We start from the raw sequence: 22,989 nt of genomic DNA, 5'->3' as shown, positions 1-22,989 counted from the left end.
TGAAAGATCTTGCTAAAAGCATTGAAGGATCATAAAAAAATATTACTGTTGACAACTTTTTTACTAGTGTGCAACTGGCAGAAGAGATGCTTTAGAAGCAAATAACAGTGGTGGAAACAGTCAAATAAAATAAACCAGAAATTCCTAGTGAGATGAAACCATCTGTCTCAAGAGCGATTCATTCCTCTTAGTTTGCATTTAGAGGTTTCATTACAATGGTGAGTTATGTTCCCAAAAAGAAAACGTCTGTAGTTCTCATTAGCACAATGCGTCATGACAGAAACATTGATGAAACTCATGCAAAGAAGAAACTTGATATAATAAAGTTCTATAACTATACGAAGTGTGGAGTAGATCAAATGGACCAGAAAATTCGTTATTACACTTGAAGAGACAAACAAGAAGATGGCCGTTTGCATTATGGATGAATATGATGGACGACGCAGCAATGAACAGTGAAATTTAATTTTCCGACCAACATCTGACATACCGTAGTGGAAGAAGTGATAAAAGGCATTTATTCCTAAGAGATTTAGCAGAGGAAATGGTAAGACCACTAATGGAACTTCTTATTCAGATCCCTAACCTTCCAAAGAAAATCCTTGATGCCATGCAAAGATGTGGTGTTCAAAAAGATGTCATATTGCCAAACCAACTACCTGTTTCAGGAAAAAGAAGAAGATGCAATTATTGTCCATATAATAAACACAGGAAAAGTGCTATGACATGCATTAAGAGTAAAACCAACATTTTTAAGGAACATGGTGGAGTTCTTTGTGCTTCTTGATCATCACATGTTGAAAACTAAGAAAAATGCTATTTTATGTTAACAATGAATAATAACTTTTTGTCAAAATATTGCCTATATACATAATATTGTGAATAATGAGTATGTTTTAATTGAAGAAATTGGTTGTAACAAATGTTATAAAATGTAAACTGCAACTTATAAGTGAATTAATAAAATTATTTGTATATGTTGTATGTAAATGGACATACCTAATAAAAATTTCACTCTTAGAATTTTATTAAAAAATTAATAAAATGTTAATCAGGCCCACCAGATCCTGTTACTGTATCTTAGAAATCTTTCAATATGACAATAAATTTGACAGAAATAAATTTAGCTCCAAAGAATGATTATATGAAAAGAGGAAGATTTTAAATTAGGGCAGGGCCTTGGAGGCCCTGCATATGCATTCATGTGTGTTTTCGGCACCATGCATCCTACGGTTAATGGGTTAATTCATCTCCCACAACACACTCACTTTTCAAATGTGTTATTTGTGCAACTCTAAGACCTTTTTGAAAAATAATTCTCATCTTCATCAAATAGTTTGCCGCAGAAATTATTTGTTAAATTTCTATCCACTGAGAGGTATCTTGTCTGGTATACACAAGGGTAGTTTGATAAGTCTGGTAAATTTCCATGAAAGAATGTAACATTTTTGTTGTGCCTTCACAGTTGGTTAAGTTTGATTATTCCAAGAATAGTATATGTACAGTGCACAGTTCATTGTTGGCAGCAATCTGAATTGGTTAGTGTGTCAGCTGGAATTGAAAATGGAAAAAACTGAGCTTTGAGCTGTTACCAAACAGTTTCATTTGAAGGTTTGGATTGTCACACAAATCAAAATAGAACTGGATGAACTTCACACCATTTACTTTTGCTTTCAAGACACAATAAACAGCTATTGCAAATTTGGACTATAACTCAGTTTTAATATAAACTGTTTTACCATCTCTGATTTTAAATTGTTTGATTGTCCTTCACAAGCTTTTTAGCTGTAGTTACCCAACCTATTTGGTTATTTGTAGTCATTTACTTTTTAATTAATGAATTTAAACATGGTTTGGCAAACACCAAAGATGAAGCACACTCCAGCTGTCCAACTGAGGGCACCACAAAGGTAACCAGTGACAAAATGTATGATATGGTAAGGCAAGACAACCGAATAAGAATTCGTAAGAGTGGTAAAACTGTAGACACCTCAGCTGAGCGAGTGCATAATATCCTGCATGGAGAATTGCCTCAGAAGAAACTGTGTATAAGGTGGATGGCATGATTGTTCACAGCCAACCAAAAGTGCATCCCGTACAACTTTTGAACACACTGTCTGGCAATGTTTAATCACAATCCGCAAGACTTTTTGCACCCATTTGTGACTATTGATGAAACCTCGATTCATTATTATTATTATTATTATTATTTATTTATTTATTTTATGGCCTTCATTGGACCACTGTAGTCAAAAATACAAAGTTCTAAACAAGTTGTTACAAATGGATACAATTTGGTTCAACAATAACTTAATATATTTAGGTAATATAATTATTAGAGGCTATTCTTATATGAAAGGTGTTTTGCTCTTCTGTCTGCCCAATATTTCTTCATTCTTTCAGATATTTTCTTTCTTTCTTCATCTGAGACAACTCTTCCTGTACTCCTTTTATTGATTTTCATTTGTAGTCTGGTTTGCGGGTCTTGCAGTATTCTGGTTTTCTCTGTCTTGTTTTTTAGGTCATCTACTGTAATTTGAAGTTCTTTTATATCTTCCTTAATTTCTGTGATCCATTTAATGTCGCTCTTGCTATTCCACAATTTTTGTATTATTTTTTTACTAATTCTGTTTTCTGGAGTTCTCATCAGATGTCCAAAGAATGAGATGCGTTTCTTCCTGATTGTGCTCATGACTGGTTCTATTTTCTTATATACTGTTTCATTTGATGCTATTCTCCAATGTCCATTTATTTTATACTCTTTATTTATACATGTCCTAATTATTCTTCTTTCTATTTTTAGTATTCTATCAATTTCTGCTGTATTAGTTGTTTTGAAGATAGTTTCAGCTGCATATGTTATTTCTGGTTGTGTAACTGTTTTATAGTGTTTTAATTTTGCATCTATAGATAGGCTTTTTTTGTTGTATGTAGTTTTGGTAATGTAATTTGCATAGTTCAGTTTTTTTATTCTATTTTGCCATGATGGCTTCTCATTTAGATTGTATGTTATTATTTCGCCTAAATACTTAAATTTATCAACAATTTTTATTTCCTGTTCTCCTATTGTAATTTTTTTTGCAAGTGGTGGATCAGTTAGCATAATCTCCGTTTTTTCAAATGATATTCTAAGGCCTACTTTCTCTGCTATTTCTTGTGGTGATTTCACTTGTTGCCTGGCTTCTTGAACGGTGTTGGCTAGGAGAGCAAGATCATCAGCAAATCCCAAGCAGTTTAAGCTAATATCATCTTTTGCACTTCCAATTCTTGTCCTCTTTGGATTGTCCTTGTACCATTCTCTCATTATGTATTCCAGTACACAGTTGAAAAGTAATGGTGATAGGCAGTCACCTTGTCTTAAGCCTGTTTTTATGAGTAATGGTTCCGAAATTTCTCCTCTAAACTTTACTTTTGATTTGGTGTTGGTTAGAGTGAGTTGTATTATTTTAATTAGTTTTGGATGGAGTCCTAGATTTCTTAAAATTTTTAATACTGAAGGTCTGTGGAGACAGTCATATGCCTTCTTAAAATCTACAAATGTTATTGCCAGAGGTTTGTTCCGTTTCTTGTAGTATGCCATAATCAATTTTAAACTAATTATCTGCTCTGCACAGCTTCTCCATGGTCTGAAACCTCCCTGATATTCCCCTAACTCCTGTTCTAATTGCTCCTTGATTCTTTTATATAGGATCTTGGATAGAATTTTATATGTGCAATCTAGGAGAGAGATTCCTCTGTAGTTATCTGGGTTGCTCTTATCTCCCTTTTTGTGTAGTGGGTGGATGATAGCTGTGGTCCAATGTTCGGGAAATTGTTCTGTTACCCAAATTTTTGTTAGAGCCATGTGTAAGGAGGTCTTGACTGTGTCACTTGCATATTTCCACATTTCAACAAAAACCTGATCTTCTCCACATGCCTTATAATTTTTTTGTTCTTTAAGAATTTCTTCTACTTCTTGGAAAGTTGGAGGGTCTAGTTTGTTAGGTTTGGTTTTTATTGGGGTATTTATGTTGATTTGTAAGGGTTCTTTGGGTTCCTCGCAATTCAGAAGTTTGTAAGATGCTTTTGCCATGATTTCTGCATTTTCCTTGTTACTGTGCGTCATTCTTCCATCTTCATCTTTCAGTATTAGTGTAGGGGCCTCATATTGTTGTAGTTGTTTCCCAAAGATTTTGTAGTAGTTCCTGGAGTTGGTTTTGTGATAATTACCTTCTATAGACTTTATAATATCTTTATGAAATCCTCTCTTGATTCTTCTAATATTTTGAGTGAATTTTTTTCTTTCATTTTTTAGGTTGATGGCATTTTCTTCAGTTTTATGTGTTTGAAACTTTAACCATGCTTGGTGTCTATCTTCATGGGGTTTGTCACATTCTGATGTCCACCATGCATGTTTCCTTCATGGGTTCAAGGGAGCTAGATTCTCTGCTTCTTTTTTAAGATTAGGCACTAGTTGTTCTAGATCATCTGTTAATTTGATGGTTTGTGTTATTTGTTGGTACTTATTATTTTTAATTAGCTGATGTGGGTCAAACCTCCTTTTTATTTTATTAGTTTTTCCAGTCCTCTTCTTTAACGGTGTGAATTTGATTTTAATTTTAATCATATAATGGTCTGAGCCTGTGTCTACTCCTCTCAGTACTTTAACATTGTGGATCTCCTTATGAAAATTTTTGTCCATACAGACATGGTCTAGCTGCCACTCGCCCTTCCTCCAGTCTGGATGTTTCCATGTTTTAAGTTTACTTGGCTTCCTCTTAAAGTATGTTGATTTAGATATAAGGTTGTGTTCTCTGCAGAGTTCTACAAGTCTTTGACCGTTTTTGTTTGTAAATTTATGTGGACTCCATTTTCCAATTATATCTTTATATTTCCTTTCTTTTCCCAACTGATCATTGAAATCTCCCAATAAGATTTTTACATTCTTTTTATTTACTCTGTTCACAGTTTGTTCTAGAAGGTCCCAAAATTTATCTACCTCTTCCTTTATTTTTGTTAGACAATTTTTTTCATTTGTTGGGACATGAGCATTTATTATTGTATAGGTTTTATTCATTGTTTTAAAGCTTAGAGTCACAATTCTTGGTGATACTGCTTGGAAATCCATTACTGAATCTATTATTTTTATGTTTACTAAAAACCCTGTTCCAAACTGGGGACAATGTTTCATTGCCCTCGGTCCTGGTTTCCCATTATAAATTCTGTATCCTTGTGATTCGAACGGGTCCTCTGTGGTGTTTCTCATTTCTTGAATCCCTGTTATTAAAATTTTTTGTTTATTTAGTTCATCTGTGAGCTCCTTGAGTTTTCCGGTCTGAAGTAGTGAGTTAATGTTGTGTGTTGCTATATAATTTATTTGCTCATGTTTAATCTTCTTTTTGTGTTTTAATGTGCATTTGGATGGTTGCAAACGCTCCGATTCGTTGCTATCTTCTAGTTGACTACCCACCGAATCCGATGTAGCCTTTTCCTGCCTTTTTGAGCAGGACGGTGGAAATTTTTTCCTAAAAGACCTTTCCATTTTTGATTGTCGAAGGTTGTCAACCTTAGTTGGAGCAAGCTCCGATTTACAACTCCGGTTGTTAGCCGCAGAGGGTGTGTTTGGTCCGCGAGAGCTATTTTATTTCACTCAAGTCCGCCAGTAAACCGGTGAGGACTTCCCTATCCGCCACCTGGGACGCGCCACGTAGGAGTATCACCTCTCCTCCTACTATGACAGCATAGTAGGTTCGATTCATTATTAGACACCAGAGTCAAAACAATGGACAAAGGCTGGTGAAAGTGCACCAACGAAGGCAAAGACCATTCTTTCAGCTGGTAAGGTGATGGTCACAGTTTTTTAGGGATTCCCAAGAAATAATCCTCACAGATCGTTTGAAAAAAAAAGGCAAAACCATAACTGGACCATATTCTGCTTTGTTGTTGGACTGTTTGAAACTTGTGTTGATTGAAAAAAAGACTAAGGCTGTCATGCAAAAGAAGTGCTCTTTCACAAGGATAATGCACCATCCCTAGCATCAGCAATAACTATGGTGAAAGTGCATGAACTAGGCTTTGAATTGGTTCCTCATCCACCCTGTTTACCAGACATAACACAAGGGACTACTTCTTGTTCCCTAACTTGAAACTTTGGCTTGCTGGGAAGAAATTTTTGTCAAATACAGAAGTGATAGTTGCAGTCAACAAGTATTTTGACGAGTTCAATAGAACCTATTTTTCCAATGGGATGAAACAGCTGGAGGATTACTGGACTAAGTGTGTATTCCTCAGATGAGATTGTCTTGAGAAGTAAGATGAGTTATTTTTGAAATAAACCTTTTTTTTTAATAGATCTTACTAAACCAACCTTATATATTTGCTGAATATACACGGGGTATATAAAACCCAAATTCTTAGGCAGCTTTCTAATTTGCTTGCAAATAATGTGTTTCAAGTGTCAAAGATTTCACCTTGTGCCTGTTAGTTAGCAGACATTAATGTACTCAATATGATATATACTGAGCTTGGAGCATACTGAAAAGCAATGGGACGATCCCTGGCACACTTGCCTACAGAGTAGACTACAAACACACTTCTGCAGCTATGCACCAGCTACTCAAGCTTTCCTGGCCCACTCATTGTAAATTACTACAAAATTCTTTCTATTGCACCCAAGTTGCTTCCTACATACCGGTATGTGTTGCCAAAATTGATACGTCTTCTCCCTTTAATCCTACATTACTCTCTCTATAGCGTTTGTTTTCCCAAGATCTGTGATTTGTTTTTCAAACACGACCTTTCGGAAACAAGTAATCCACGGCTACTAGCCTATTCCAATGGAAACCAGGAACACCTGACTACACCTCTTGAGGCACAATGGTTAAGCCATTGATAATTTATGGGGCAATTGGGTCAAATTTTTATCTAGATTTAAGTTTTCGGTGGCTTCGTTACATCTTTTCGGGCGAGTATCAATACTGTTTAGATAAGATATACTTTTTGCTTCATAAATCCGCAAGGTTACATACGGTTGCCTTGTACGTCTTTATCCATTAAAGAATGTGCAGTCTCAGGCAACATTCGTGTCGGCGAAATGTAATTTCTTTTCCTCCTTTCTATTGAGTAGATAATACATTACATCTTACAGTACCCAGAAAAAATTAATAAACTCTACAAGCCGCGAATGTGGCTGGATCAAACCCATTGCCTATGGAATAACTGTACGTCTCTCCTACTGCTGATTTCCGAAAGAAAACGTCTAACAGTAAGACAAGTACAGTTTCCCCCTTGATATCAAAGTTAAGAAATCAAGATAAGTGCGAAACGCACAGTCACGTCAATCCTTCAATTTCAGAAAGTAATGGCGAACACTAACCTAATATCTCGTGACTTACAGGTAATTTGTAGTTTCAGTAAATCCGAAGGTCTACTTGAGTCAGAAAAACTGTTCGAAACCTCAATCTTTTATTACAGACATTGTTGGTTCGGAACATTAAGCAAGTTTTTTTTTTTTCCTGCGCAAGTAAAGAGCATTCCGCATGTAATGTCTGCAACTCTGCAAAAATTGATTACCCTTTGTGATGAGTGATGACTAGGGAACTATTGGTTCCACTGCAGCTCTGTGATCCTTGCAAGGAGAAACAAGTGAAGAACGAAATCTGACATCTGCTAGGTGTTGTGTTTACATCTGATATACATTTTTTTTTTTTTAATTGTGCCTTGAGAAATGACGTCTGATAGCCGAAGGCTGATTTATTACTTTTTATTTAAAGTTTCGGGAAAACACCCTTTATGAGCTCCCTCTTCGTATTGTAAAACAAGACGCAATGGAATCTTCTGCGTTAAACGTGGTCAGTATATAAATGAAACTTAATATGGACAGAAATATCTTTTTAATAAATATGATACCCGAGGTTTCAGTTGTATCCAATGCTGTTCGCCTTCTTTGTGCTGCGCAACGACATATGTTTGAGTTCATAAGTTACGATTATCATCAGTCTCTAGATAACAGCTGTTTCTTAATTTGTATGGCGCAGCTACGAAGCCGATGGGTGTAATATTTATTTTCACAGATAATCATTGAAATGTCATCAATGCCATTGTTGTTTGGTAAGCTAATAACTGAGGCTGTAGATAAAAATTTACGTACAATGGGAGTATGTCTTTATATCGCGGTGGTGATATGTATATATCCCGATCTCATTAGAACCATCAGGCTCTTATTTGCATTTGACCAGGCTCTATGCAATCTCCCATATATTTTTCCCCTTTCAAGTACACAATGCAAAGCTATAATGCTGTTGCTTGGATTTGATGTTCAAGTTGTATGCAGAGTGGTAGAGTCAATGTTACATCAAGTTTCTTTTGTATTTATTTATTTTGCATTCATAAAAACATGTAATTGATAGGATTTGCCAGATTTAATGTGCAGAATAAAGAAGGAAAATTAACTGTCACATTTTACTGTCATAAATCAACAGGGAGTTCATACAAAAAGTAAACCTTAAAATATTCGTAAAGTATGAAAGAGTTAATATATACAAAAAGTTATGGAATAATACAATGCATTTAGTAAGTAATTATGTGCCACTGTACAAGCCATGAGACATTATCATCATGTACTTATCATACTTGTAACTTTCACATAAACTGTTGCTGGAGAGACTACTTCAGCATCTGGTCTAAGGCTTGCATCATATTTTCATGGTAGCTAGGATTGAGTCAGCATCTCATCATTGTGTTATGAGTAATGTGATGTTGAACTCAGTGAAAGTGTGTGAATATGTATGTTCTGAGTGGAAAATTAGTAAAGACATACTAGATTAGATATACTTTTTGATCCATAGCAAGACTGTAGAACATGTCATAAACAAGAACACACACATAAAAACTTATTTAAATAAAAATAAAATTTTAACATATTTCTAAACCAGGCTAAAGATGTAAAACAATTTCTCCTATCTCCACAGAGATTGTGCTGAAAATTTGTGATTCTGAATTTTTGAAAGCTATGAAAATGCATGTAAGATTTATAACAAAAAAATGTGGGGTGCATGCAGTATGTAATAGGCTAACTAGACATGATGAATTATTTATTGCATCTGCCCCATGTTTTTTGTTATAAATCTTTCAAATACTTACGCAGCTATTAAAAATTCACAATCACAAATTCTCAGGACTATCTCTATGGAGCTAGAAATCTGTATAGGGCTAAGGAGAAATTGTTTTACACTTTTTAGTCCAAAAAAATGTATGTTATTGAATAATTATTTTATACATTTTAATCTGTTTTAAAAATGTGGTGTATTATTTTTTTTTACTTAAATAATTATTTATATACATACTAGATTTTACATGTGCCTTCGATTGTGTATACGTATATCACATACATTGCACACATCTTTCCCTCTCTCTGACCCTCTCCCTTCCTCCTCCTCCCCCTCCTCCTCCTCCCCCTCCCCCCCTCCTCCTCCTTGTCTCTCTTCCAATCTTCCCCTCCCCCAATGTCCATCTTGCCTCCCTCCTCTCACTATCCATCCCTGCTTCCACCCTCCACCCCACCTCCAGTCAGTGATGCCCATCTGCTCGCACACCAGCTGGAATGTATTCCAATGCTAGCTGTGTGACACACTGTTACTGCACGGCTACCATGATACCAGGTGTCACCAATCCTTTCACACCCCCTCTACAGGTGCTAGATGGATCAGGCAGATGAGGAGATGCCTACTTTATTGTCATCCAGTTCTGAGTCTTGTTTAAAATTTCAAGACTTAAGCTCATCATGATTGGTTTAAAATCAGTTGCAAAATTTGTTTGAACTTACAGATGAGAAAGCAACCTAATAAAAAGTGTTAAAAAAAAAGAGCTTTGCTAATGTCCCTTCTCCACATCCCAAGTGAAATCCTCCTCATGGATGTAGAAAAAGTTAAAACAAATGTTAATCATATTTTCATTTATGGGGCAGTAGTGGACTTGTCACAAAGAGAGTAAATATTCAGTACAGTGAAGGACACTTGATAATTCTTAAGCTATTGTAGCCATACATCACCAGTTTCAACATTAATTTACATTCATTACATTGATGTGCAGATATAGTTTATGTAACACTCATTATTTGATATTTATAACATATATTCAACATCAGTTGGTTCCACTAAGAAATTTTTCTTGGGAGTAGAAGGAATTTGGCCACCAATAAAGTCTCTTAAATTGGACTTCATTACTAGTTAAACTTTTATTGGTCGTGGGGTACATGCTAATATCATTTTGGACCTCATTTTGCCCAGTGTAGTGACCAATTCAATGTGGCATGGACTCAACAAGCCGATGGAAGCCCCTGCAGAAATACTGAGCCAGGCTTAGTCTATAGTCATCCACAACTGGGAAATTCTTGCCATTGCAGGATTTTGTGCACAAACTAACCTCTCAATTATATCCCATGAACGATTGATGGGATTCGTGCTGAGCGATCTGTGCAGCCAAACTGTTTGTTCAAATTGTCCAAAATGTTCTTCAAACCAGTCATGAAAAATTGTGGCCCAGTGAAATGGTACACTGTCATCCATAATAATTCCATTGTTGTTTGGGAACATGGAAGTCCACAAATGATGGCAAATGGTCTCCAAGTAGCCGAACATAACCATTTCTAGTCAATGATTGGTTCAGTTGGATCAGAGGACCTTGATCCATTCCATTACACATAGCCCACATCAATATGGAGCCACATCCAGCTTGCACAATGCCCTCTTGACAATTTGTGTCCATAGCATCATTGGGTCTGCACCACACACGAACCCTACCATCAGCTCTTAACAAGTGAAATTGGAACTCATCTGACCAGGCCGTGGTTTTCCAGTCATGTAGGATCCAACAAACACAGCCACAGGCCCCGGAGAGGCTCTGCAGGCAATATCATGTGTTAGCAAAGGCAATAACATCGGTCGTCTGCTGCCATAGCCCATTAACACCAAATTTCACTCCACTGTCATAACAAATATGTTCATCATACATCCCACATTGATTTCTGTGGTTATTTCACATAGCATTGCTTGCCTGATAGCACTAACAACCCTACGCAAGCGCTGATGCTCTCGGTCGTTAAATGAAGGTGTCAGGCACTGCATTGTCCGTGGTGATAGGTGTTGCCTTAAATTTAGTATTCTCGGCACACTTTTGACACTGTGGATCTTGGGAGTATTGAATTCCCTAACAATTTCCAAAATGTAATGTCCCATGTGCCTATCTCCAACTACCTTTCCTTTTCAAAGTCTATTAATTCCTGTCGTGCAAAAAAGGTGTTATTGATGCTGTACATTTTTCTGATACAAGCCTGTGCTATGCAACTTGCTAAGAAAATCGTTCTTGTTTTTCAGTTCACAATTATGAGTGTGGGTTTTCAGTATTTTGATTTCCCAAGTGACTTTAGGAAGCAGACGTTTTCACAAATGTACATAGCTGGATGTGTCAAAATTTAAAGTTCCTTGAAAAGTACTCTACAAGATATGAATGTCTTTCATGATTCATAGAGCTTTCTTCTGAATCTTAACCCTTTCAGTCACTTTTTATCTTCAATGGGAAAAAAAAAATGTTTTTCTTCATCATATAATTTATCTAAAACCCCTAACTCGAAAAACTGATATTTTCATAAAGTTTTCTAAATATCATGTTGTCAGTTGACATATATTTGGAAAAAAGAAAAAAAGAAAAGCTCTTAATGTAATGAAAATATTTTCACTCAATCACATGCATACAGCACCCACACCTTTACAACATAATTACCTTATCTTGTGCAGATGTTCAACTGACTCAAAACCACATTTATGAAAAAAGTATTTGAAATTACTGGTTAACTTGTTTGTTATTTACTTCATAGGCTATACACATGGCAAATATTTTGATATGTTATGATACCATTTTTTCCCCCAGGCCCATCAGCAGCACCGTAAAGCTGACACACATCTCCGATACAAACGGTTTGATGAAGCTGTGCAGTGCCACCAAAATGCTGCATCAATGTTGAAAGAAGCAATGAAGCTTACTAGTGTAACTAGAGCTCTAGAATCACTACATTTACAGCATGATTATCATGTGAGACAGCAAGAAATAATAAGGTATACTTTTTGTATCACAGTTTTTAATGTAATATATATATGTAGGACTCACCCACAATATACATAAAACCAAGAATTTAGAAGCAATATGTGCAAACCCCTGATTAATGGTTATTTTCTTATAATTCCTGTACTGATTCCTTTTTTTTTCCTACATTAAAAATACAAATTCCCTATCTTAACTATGATGGCTGTATTGGTGATGTAGAACAGGCAGATTTTTTTACCTTTAGTTGTAATAAGTGTGTGCACTAAGAATGGGGGAGGGGGGGGGGGAGGAGACATATTCAGGTCTTACTGAGGATTAAGGGAGCCAGTTAGAGTAGATCACAATGTCTGAACCAAATGTTTGAGTCCTACTGCCATTGTTATACATAAGGTAACAATTTTGATGACACATCAGCAGAAAAGAAGTAGATTTGTCAGAAACACTACTGACATTGTGGTTAGTCAAAGTGAATTTACCCTCTGGACTAAATATATCAGAAGTGACATGAAGGCTGTTTAATTTAATGGCAATATTGACTGGACACCTGAAGTTCCCACTGACATGCGATTAGCACACAAACTGGCCTTGTTGGTCCCAGGCTTTGAGATTTAGAAACACTTTGACTTTGGCTGAGACTGCTTTGAGAGTAGCTCTGCCAGTATTTAACACTGTTGTTAAAAAACATCATTTGTGAATGAATTAGCCTTGCCACCCTCTTCTGGTCATGAAATTATAGTGAACCTTGAGTAGTATTGTAGGATGGCCTCTTTCATGAGTTCGTGGGACATCAGTACTCTGATATTGGTGAAAGACTATAGAGAGGAATTCACTGAGCAAACTCAGGTAATGGTTTTAAGCCATGGGGTATGTCCAGCTGCCTGTGCCCTCCACATTGCTATGTGACATTTGGGTAAACAGGCAGTAACAAGAACCTTAGAAATCCCAGTGCATCTACACTTTTTATTTAATGACAAGAAACAGTATAACTTATTGATATGTGGTTCTCGAATTGAGAGAGAGGAGCAAAATAAGATCAATTGGGATATATAACGGCTATCTAAAGTGAGAGGAGAAGTGAAGAACAATAGAATAAAAAATTGGATGTATGTTTGACTACAGATGGAGAGAACAGGGAGGGAATTATCATAAACAAGAAAATTTATATATTGAAGGACTCTCAGACAGAATAACAAGATGTATTTTAAAAATAAATAAAAGATATCATGTGAAAGTCACTCATATCTGTATACTAACAAGTTCATATGTTGATGAGGAAGACGGAATATAAGACGATTTGCAGAAACTGATAAATGATAGCAAGTCCCCCCTACAAAAATGTAATGCAAATGTTGTCAGTGGCAGTGGTGGTTGTAATAGCAGTTATTTTAGTTGTCCATGTCTCATATATTATAACAATATTACAGTTTTAAATAAATTATACAAAATGTGTCATAAAAAGAAAAAAATGAAACAAAATATTATGTACTAAAAGGATTATTTTTTAGAGAAAAGTATCAGTAATAAGCATAAAATATTCATGAATGTAAGAAAAATATACAAAAAGCTGCACAGGTATGCTGTAATACAGAAACACTGAGAACTAAAATATACATAAAATAGCATGAAGTATCACTAATATATGGTACCACAAACAAAGTTGTCTACTCAAACTACATTTTTCTTCTTCAATATTCTCAGCATCACTTTGGTCATCCTTCCTATGTCGGTTTCCGCATCAGACAGAAAAGAAAAGAAAGAAAGAAAGAAAACAGCAGAAATATTCCCCTGTATATAAAAAAAAATCCTAAGAAGTGAATGGTGTTTCTTCCGAACACAGTCTTCCGGAAGAAGGGGGAAAAAATAGAAGATGGTAATTGCAAGATTCAAATGCACTGAAAAATGAAATTTTCTATATTTTTTCAAATAATAAAGATGTTGTATAGGATGTGAGCATCCCAAACCATTTTGAGGTTTAAGTGATGATATACTTGCAAGACACGAAATAAAAATAGAAAAAAAGCTATAAAGACTCATGAGGCAGGAAATCAGAATGTTGATTATGAGAATTTATTTAAGTATATGGAAGTACACCAAAGTAAAGTAAGCACCAAGTTCAGCAGCACACAAAATTAATTTATGTAGATATAAACACAAATAGAAATGAATTAAAAAAGATACTTATGCAGACAGTGAGAGATATTTTAATTATGAAGAAGGTAGAAAGCAAAGGAAACTCTCAGCAGGAATAAAGCAACTGTGAAAGAGAAGGTAAGAGTTTCAAGTAAATGGTAAACATAATAGAATATGCCACATTACACAAAACTATTAGGAATATCTTCAAGGCAATGAGAAACTTTTATAACAACAACAAATTAAAATAAAAAAGAATAAAGAAAACAAAACAAACTGTATTGGGTAGAGAATAGATGACAGATGGTATAGTAACCTAAAACACGGAGGATACTCCAAGATTTCTTTAAATTTTTTTGTAATTCAAGCTAAATTAGAAACAGATAGTTGATAATAAAACTAATGACAATCGAGAAATAACGTCAGGTGAGTGGTCTAAAGCCATTCGAGATATGAGGAAATGTTAGGCACTGGTAGATGAGATGTTTCAGAAGGAATGGTTAAAGTTGGGGGCAGAGTTATATAAAGGTATCGGTAGTAACACCCATTTATAAAAGAAGAGATAAGCAAGTGATCTTAATTATACACCTATCTTCCTCCTTTCCATATTACCAGAAATTTTTGAGAAAATATTTTGCACAACAGAATATTGAACCTCCATTCTCAGAATAACTGTTTGATGATGGCTCGGGTTGGATGCTGCTACAGAAAAAGCAGCATATGATCTCAGAAAATTCTTGTACAGTTATATAAGAAAAATTACAAAGTGGTATTTTTTGTGATCTTGTCAGGTTCTTCAGTTGTGTGGACGGTAAAATTCTACTGCTGTCATCAAACCACAGGTTGGTTTGAATACCATTCTGCTTTCGCAGAAGTGGTCCTATTGGAGGTACAATGCCCTTGCCTACATGTGGCCTTTGAACTATTTACCCAGCCAGTTATGGGGAACCTACAGTGCAGCATAGGCTGTGAAGCAGTGTGTCTTGGCATTTTTCACTTTAATAGACATGCCAGCGGTAAAAGAAGTGTTAACCAACACACAAAAATTCTAAGACCGGCTTTGGATCCAACCACTGACTTCTGGATCCATAGTCTGCCACATTACCACTCAGCTGTGCATTAGGAAAACTGCAGTGGTATTGTGTTAAATGCATTCTCCATGCAGGAATGGAGTCATATCTTAATAACTGAAAGTAAAGATTGTTAATATTTACACCATAGAAATAAGGCTAAATTCAGAGTGAGGAAATATTAAACATTATCTCCTGTAGGTTCACCGCTTGATCCACTCCAGTTCTTGATGCTCATAAATGAATTCAGTATGTATTTTCACTCTGCAGAGGAGTCCGTACTGATTTGAAACTTCTCAGTAGGTTAAAACTGTGTGCCAGAAAGGGACAAAGTCTTTAATATGGGAGAAGAATGTTCCTGAAGAGCTATGAAGGTACACAGAAGAGTGGAAAAAAGAATTAGTCACACTAAAAATGTGTAAACCAGACCTTAATTAATTAATTTACATGTTATTAGGCTGTCTGTTGCCTACTAAGAAATGAGTCTGCCTTCAGTTATATACCATTTACGCCAATACTGACTAAATGTAAGTATTAGTGAGGATGAGAGGAAAGTTGGCAATTTTGCATGGCAATGGTAATGCCTTTTTCTGAAAAAAGCACAACAATCGCAATGGGTTTCATACCAGATATGAATTGTTGTGGTTCAAGTCTTGGCTTATAACATATCTTGAAAAGGGATGATGAAACAAAGTTGCAAGACCAAGATGTAGAATCAAGAGAGAAAGAGAGAAGTAAAACAAAAGTAAGCTAGAAAAAAGTAAAAGAGTACCAAGAGAGGTGTGAAGCTGCTGTGGGGGCAGGCAGGGTGTTTAAAGGAGTGTGAGGTTAGAGGCAGGTGAAGGACAGGTTCTAGTGGCATTATGCTGAGCAGCAAATCCTGCACCTATTTATTTTGTTGTTTGGTGGTTGCCTTCCAGCCCTTTTGATGGCTGGGGCTGTCTTACTCAGTGAGCACTAATCTGTACTGTTATAGATGTTTAAATTCCACCTTGCAATTTCTGTTGCTGTATATGGTGCACATATGACTACAGAATATCATCTGCAAATAAGTAAAGTTGTATAATCACAGTGTATAATTTTAGGCAAATATTGGAAAACATTGAACATCATATAATTCTGTCATAAATGAGGCAGTACCAAGCATAAAAATGCTGGCATGCAAAAAAAATAATGCATTGGTTCTCTGTATATATATTTATATATTCAGAAATGTTCAATATGATAGTTTGAAAAATAGCACTACGCATCACATGTTTTATGTTATTGTTTATGGCACTGGTTATATATAAAAACAAATGAAGAGTCATCTTTATTACAGTAAAACACTAATCTATATCGGTTTTGCTTTAGTGAGGCCCAGAATATTAACAAAGTAAAGAAAATGAAAAAAATATGTTTAATTTGATGCAGGGCAATAAGGTTTGATTTATGGGAGATTAAAATAACACAAGCTTTGGCTCATACGGAATTTAAAAGTGTGATATGCAGTCCTTTCTTATTCCTAACCTCTTATGGTTTTGTGAAGGCTTGACTCAATTCAATTTAATGCAGGTTGAAGAAGGATCAGTTTGAAACATTTAAGAGAGCTCTTGAAAATAAGAAGAAGATGTCCTTTAAGTTTGTGAAAGATGAAAATCTATCTTCTCTGCAACAAGAGGAGGGAAAGAATAATCTTCAGTTAGCCATTTACAAGTGAGTAAAGGGAGCACAAGTTGAAATCTGCATGCTTAAGAGATTTTGTTTTAATAAAATTGTATTATTTTAGGTAGCTGGAAAATATTTATGCACTAACATATGCAGAAGGTCCCAATTATTATCAGCGAATCTGGTGTATTTAAGATTTTTGGTTTATGTACATTTTCTAACATGTTATTACAAAATTCTTGAATGATAGTGTCATAAAAACAACACCCATTAAAATGAAAAGTAGACAGATTACATTCCTACTGCAAAAATTATTCTCCACTTTAAATGGCTTAATTTATTGTCAAGAGTAAAGCCTGTGTTACAGGCTTGTAAATGAATATATGTACAATCTATTTTTGTACCATCTTCACACTCTCTGGAATCTGCCACATTAAAAGTCCATTTATATTATTTGGTTTCCAGTAGCACAACTGTAGATGCAAATTATTGATTTGTTGTTTGTGATTATATAATAGAACCATTTTGCAGACTATTGAACTGACTATAACCAGAAGTAAAAATGTAATGATCTAATTTCAACTGCATGGAGTTGTTGTTGTTGTTCTGTTTTGCATCAACTATCTTCCTAGTGGAATTCATTATACGTTTAGATCGCTGCTTCCAATATTGGACGGGCAAAGAATTTTGTGTGTAACTTATTTGGGTGTTTTCATTGTCTCTGCTACAGTCAGATTAGGAATCATCATCTTCATATAGTGAATGTTAATTGATTATAATTCTAAATGATACAGGATTAAATCAAAACAAAAACTACTGTTTCTTTAGAGTACATATGTGGAGCTAATCATGCTGAGACATTTGAAAAGACTACAGATTTAATTGTTTTATATGTAAGTTATTGGGGTATTGAATGCTGCATATTAAAGCTTTGTTATCATTACAGAACAATGGAAGAAGCAGACTCTCTCTTGCAGTTGCTTGTACATCATGGTGATGGAGGAAGTGATGCTGATGACTCACAAGAAACATGTGCACAGCCAGTAGCGGCTGTTATTGAGGGCAGCAAACGACCTAAGGATGAACAAACAGTGATTGAGGAACTTCGAACACTTAACAGTCAATTGAGGGCCCTTGTAATGCAGCTCATCACTCAACTAGATGCCAGTGTGCGTGAAACAGAGCGCCTGCAATCTGTGGTGAGCATGTTGTTCCTCTGCTGAGTTTAGTGTTTTGTGTGTGTAGCAGAAGAATGAATTACCAGTAAATGGGGTGAAGTACCTAACTACTGCTAACTTATTAAAGATATTTGTAATCTCTTGTTATTTAGGTAAGTAATGACTGGCACATCATGAAACAAAGACCAATACATTCTTTCAACTTCATTAATATCCAAGCTATGGGCATTGACTTCTTTGGTGTTTTCTTCACCAGTGTGTGAAGTAAAGTTAGTGATATAACTTTTTTGTATGTCTCACAAAAAATTAGAGTGTAAAAATGCATTGAATGTGTGAATTTTTATGCTGTTTTTTTCATTTCAATGGTGCATCACCTATAAGTTGACAACACACTCGAAAGAAACCAGTGCCTCATAGAGATCCAATATGTGATCTTTATGCCACTTCCAGTGGATATTTCACTAAAAATATTATTTAATTTTTATTATTAATGTACAATAAATGAAGAAAACTTGTGATAGTACTAATAATGGAATTTACTGTCTTACAGAAGTTGTTCATAATGGTACAGTGATCAACTGATGAATGAAGTAGTGTCAGTTGGGTTTAATTATTCATGCATTTTGTAAGCTATGCTGCACATTGTAGCTTCTGAAACAAAAAAAATATTCTGTTTGATTCTGATTTTACACTTTCCCACAGCTAAACTCCTTTGCAGAGAAATGAGCTTTGTTAAATAATTTTTTCTCATGATCTGCAAACGTAAGTTTTACATTGATAATGTGTATGAAGAAATTGATGAAATGTATGATGAGATAAAAGAAATTATTCAGGAAGTGAAGGGAGACGAAAATTTAATAGTCATGGGTGACTGGCATTCGAGAGTAGGAAAAGGGAGAGAAGGAAACATAGTGGGTGAATATGGATTGGGGGTAAGAAATGAAAGAGGAAGCCATCTGGTAGAATTTTGCACAGAGCACAACTTAAACATAGCTAACACTTAGTTCAAGAATCATAAAAGAAGGTTGTATACATGGAAGAATCCTGGAGATACTAGAAGATATCAGATATATTATATAATGGCAAGACAGAGATATAGGAACCAGGTTTTAAATTGTAAGACATTTCCAGGGGCAGATGTGGACTCCGACCACAATCTATTGGTTATGAACTGTAGATTAAAACTGAAGAAACTGCAAAAAGGTGGCAATTCAAGGAGATAGGACCTGGGTAAACTGAAAGAACCAGAGGTTGTACAGAGTTCCAGGGAGAGCATAAGGGAACAATTGACAGAAATGGAGGAAAGAAATACAGTAGAAGAAGAATGGGAAGCTCTGAGGGATGAAGTAGTGAAGGCAGCAGAGGATCAAGTAGGTAAAAAGACAAGGGCTAGTAGAAATCCTTGGGTAACAGAAGAAATATTGAATTTAATTGATGAAAGGAGAAAATATAAAAATGCAGTAAATGACGCAGGCAGAAAGGAATACAAATGTCTCAAAAATGAGATTGACAGGAAGTGCAAAATGGCTAAGCAGCGATGGCTAGAGGACAAATGTAAGGATGTAGAGGCTTATCTCACTAGGTGTAAGATAGATACTGCCTACAGGAAAATTAAAGAGATCTTTGGAGAAAAGAGAACCACTTGTATGAATATCAAGAGCTCAGATGGAAACCCAGTTCTGAGCAAAGAAGGGAAAGCAGAAAGATGGAAGGAGTATATAGAGGGTCTATACAGGGGCGATGTTCTTGAGGACAATATTATGGAAATGGAAGAGGAGGTAGATGAATATGAAACCGGAGATATGATACTGCGTGAAGAGTTTGACAGAGCACTGAAAGACCTAAGTCGAAACAAGGCCCCAGGAGTAGACAACATTCCATTAGAACTACTGACAGCCTTGGGAGAGCCAGTCCTGACAAAACTCTACCATCTGGTGAGCAAGATTTATGAGACAGGCGAAATTCCCTCAGACTTCAAGAAGAATATAATAATTTCAATCCCAAAGAAAGGAGGTAATGACAGATGTGAAAATTACTGAACTATCAGTTTAATAAGTCACAGCTGCAAAATGCTAACGTGAATTCTTTATAGACTAATGGAGAAAAACTAGTAGAAGCCGACCTCGGGGAAGATCAGTTTGGATTCCGTAGAAATGTTGGAACACGTGAGGCAATACTGACCCTACGACTTATCTTAGAAGAAAGATTAAGGAAAGGTAAACCTACGTTTCTAGCATTTGTAGACTTAGAGAAAGCTTTTGACAACGTTGACTGGAATAGTCTCTTTCAAATTCTGAAAGCGGCAGGGGTAAAATACAGGGAGCGAAAGGCTATTTACAATTTGTACAGAAATCAGATGGCAGTTATAAGAGTCGAGGCACATGAAAGGGAAGCAATGGTTGGGAAGGGAGACAGGGTTGTAGCCTCTCCCCGATGCTATTCAATCTGTATATTAAGCAAGCAGTAAAGGAAACAGAAGAAAAGTTCGGAGTAGGTATTAAAACCCATGGAGAAGAAATAAAAACTTTGAGGTTCGCCGATGACATCGTTATTCTGTCAGAGACAGCAAAGGACTTGGAAGAGCAGTTAAATGGAATGGACAGTGTCTTGAAAGGAGGGTATAAGATGAACATCAACAAAAGCAAAACACAAAACGAGGATAATGGAATGTAGTCAAATTAAGTCGGGTGATGCTGAGGGAATTAGAGTAGGAAATGAGACACTTAAAGAAGTAAGGAGTTTTGCTATTTGAGGAGCAAAATAACTGATGATGGTCAAAGTAGAGAGGATATAAAATGTAGACTGGCAATGGCAAGGAAAGCGTTTCTGAAGAAGAGAAATTTGTTAACATCGAGTATTGATTTAAGTGTCAGGAAGTCGTTTCTGAAAGTATTTGTATGGAAGTGAAACATGGACGATAAATAGTTTAGACAAGAAGAGAATAGATGCTTTTGAATTTTGGTGCTACAGAAGCATGTTGAAGATTAGATGGGTTCACATAACTAATGATGAGGTATTGAATAGAATTGAGGAGAAGAGGAGTTTGTGGCACAACTTGACTAGAAGAAGGGATTGGTTGGTAGGACATGTTCTGAGGCATCAAGGGATCACAAATTTAGCATTGGAAGGCAGCGTGGAGGGTAAAAATCGTAGAGGGAGACGAAGAGATGAATACACTAAGCAGATTCAGAAGGATGAAGAAGCTTGCACAGGATAAGTTAGCATGGAGAGCTGCATCAAACAGTCTCAGGACTGAAGACCACAACAACAACAACAACAACAACAACAACAACAATAAATATGTATGTGAAAGAGCAGCTGGTCAGTAGTCCAGGAGTCTTGTGTTACATTTTGGAGGTGCCATTGTGATTTCTCATGCGTATTTTGTGATGGTATTAACATCATGTATTAGTAAAAAAGGGGGGGGGGCACAAGGATATTCTTATCAGCTTCTTATTCAAAGTTGCACAGTATGATGCATGGGACACCGTGCCCTGTCCAGTGTTAAAGCAAAATTTTGAAACACGTTTCATTGCTGTTTAATTCTGTTACTTTTTTACTCCAGGTGCAGAGATTGGAAGCTGAAGCAGCTGCTCGTGAAAATGCTCCGCCTGGAACAGGTATAATCAGTGAAACTAATGGTACCTCAGACTGCCATCACACAGTGACTGCAGGATCTGCAGGTGGAAGTTCTCCTTTTGTGTTCTCTCCCTGTGGAGACCTGGAGGGTGATGCGAATTCCTCACCCCGTGAGCTGCCTGTTCTTGCACCTTTAGAAATGCCAGAATTTGACTTCTCTGTCTTCAGTAAGAGAGCTTCTTCCGATAGTACACTTTGACAACTTCAGTATATTGCTTTCATGAGCATTATATAATGGCTACAAGGTTGTGAAAAGTCTCTTAAGATATTATGAAATGAGTATGTATGTGACAGAGAGACAGAAGTATAAATTCTAGAAAAGTTGTATGTAAAGGTGCCAATATTGTAAATAACAAAGTTGTGTGTATTTGCTACTACTTATATCACCATCATGTATTTGATACATGAAGACATTGTGTGACAAACTTTGACATTGTCACCAAATGTTATATCTCAGGAATTACACTGTTATTGCTGCAGTTTTCCGTGTGAGCTGCGTGTTGATAGTAGCACACCTTAATTATGTTTGATTTTTCAAGTGCAATTTGTAACACTTGTGGACTTGACTTGACCGGGAGGAAATTCAGTGCTTTATGTTTATTGTTTTTCCACAAACCTGGTTCATTGAATACAATTTTGTAATATTTCTATATAATTTCCAAATCCCAGATTAAATATTTTTTTTGTTATTGAATACTCTGAGAAAAACATTTTTTATTTATATCTATGTGTTAAGGTAAAAAAAATTCTAAATTCTTTAATGATTTTTTTCTGTGTTTTACACAGGAAGGATTCTGGGCAGTTGATACCAATTACATATTATACATGGGACATTTCCCTAACAAAGTAGTTGTATTCTACATGAGCATGCAAGAGTGTGTGTGTGTGTGTGTGTGTGTGTGTGTGTGTGTGTGTGTGAGAGAGAGAGAGAGAGAGAGAGAGAGCGAGCATATCTGTTGTGAGGTAATACATAGAAAAGAAATGAGTTTTAATGAGTGACAAATTCAGCAGCACATCACTGATTGCTATGTTATTTGTGTCACTATTGATAACAATATACATCAGCAGTACATATGCCATGCATTATGCAACAAGGCAAACTGAAGTATGCCCCAGTATTCAGATAAGTGAAGCAATATTATGCAGTACATGTTTGACAATACTCCTTAGACACTAGTCTGCTACTATTTAATCACAAATACTAACAAAGAGATAGAGGGGCTGGCCAGTACTTACCTCAGCTCAGT

The 22,989-nt window shown here is 35.9% G+C and overlaps 1 protein-coding gene across 2 annotated transcripts; it reads left to right on the top strand.

Annotated features, from left to right (window-relative positions):
• The first annotated feature begins 7,597 nt into the window (after positions 1 to 7,597).
• LOC126088796 (nuclear receptor-binding factor 2-like) lies at positions 7,598 to 22,436 on the top strand. Of its 2 annotated transcripts, none has more exons than XM_049906863.1 (5): positions 7,598 to 7,829; positions 11,905 to 12,089; positions 16,833 to 16,973; positions 17,872 to 18,124; positions 21,669 to 22,436. In XM_049906863.1, the coding sequence occupies exons 1-5, from the start codon at positions 7,806 to 7,808 to the stop codon at positions 21,939 to 21,941; spliced, it is 876 nt and encodes a 291-aa protein (XP_049762820.1). In that variant the 5' UTR covers positions 7,598 to 7,805; the 3' UTR covers positions 21,942 to 22,436. The 2 variants fall into 2 exon arrangements, with proteins under 2 accessions (XP_049762820.1, XP_049762821.1); XM_049906864.1 differs by lacking the exon at positions 7,598 to 7,829 and adding an exon at positions 7,935 to 8,088.
• The last annotated feature ends 553 nt before the right edge of the window (positions 22,437 to 22,989 follow it).

Source organism: Schistocerca cancellata, chromosome 1 (assembly GCF_023864275.1).
Source record: "Schistocerca cancellata isolate TAMUIC-IGC-003103 chromosome 1, iqSchCanc2.1, whole genome shotgun sequence".
In the NCBI taxonomy this organism is placed as follows: domain Eukaryota; kingdom Metazoa; phylum Arthropoda; class Insecta; order Orthoptera; family Acrididae; genus Schistocerca; species Schistocerca cancellata.
Note: the sequence above shows the minus strand (reverse complement) of the source record. Positions and strands in the feature narration are given on the sequence as shown.

Coding starts and splice junctions, on each gene's coding strand:
- LOC126088796 (XM_049906863.1), top strand. CDS start 7,806: ATGGAATCTTCTGCGTTAAACGTG. Junction 7,830..11,904: donor AATCTTCTGCGTTAAACGTG/GTCAGTATATAA, acceptor TTTTTCCCCCAG/GCCCATCAGCAGCACCGTAA. Junction 12,090..16,832: donor AGACAGCAAGAAATAATAAG/GTATACTTTTTG, acceptor AATTTAATGCAG/GTTGAAGAAGGATCAGTTTG.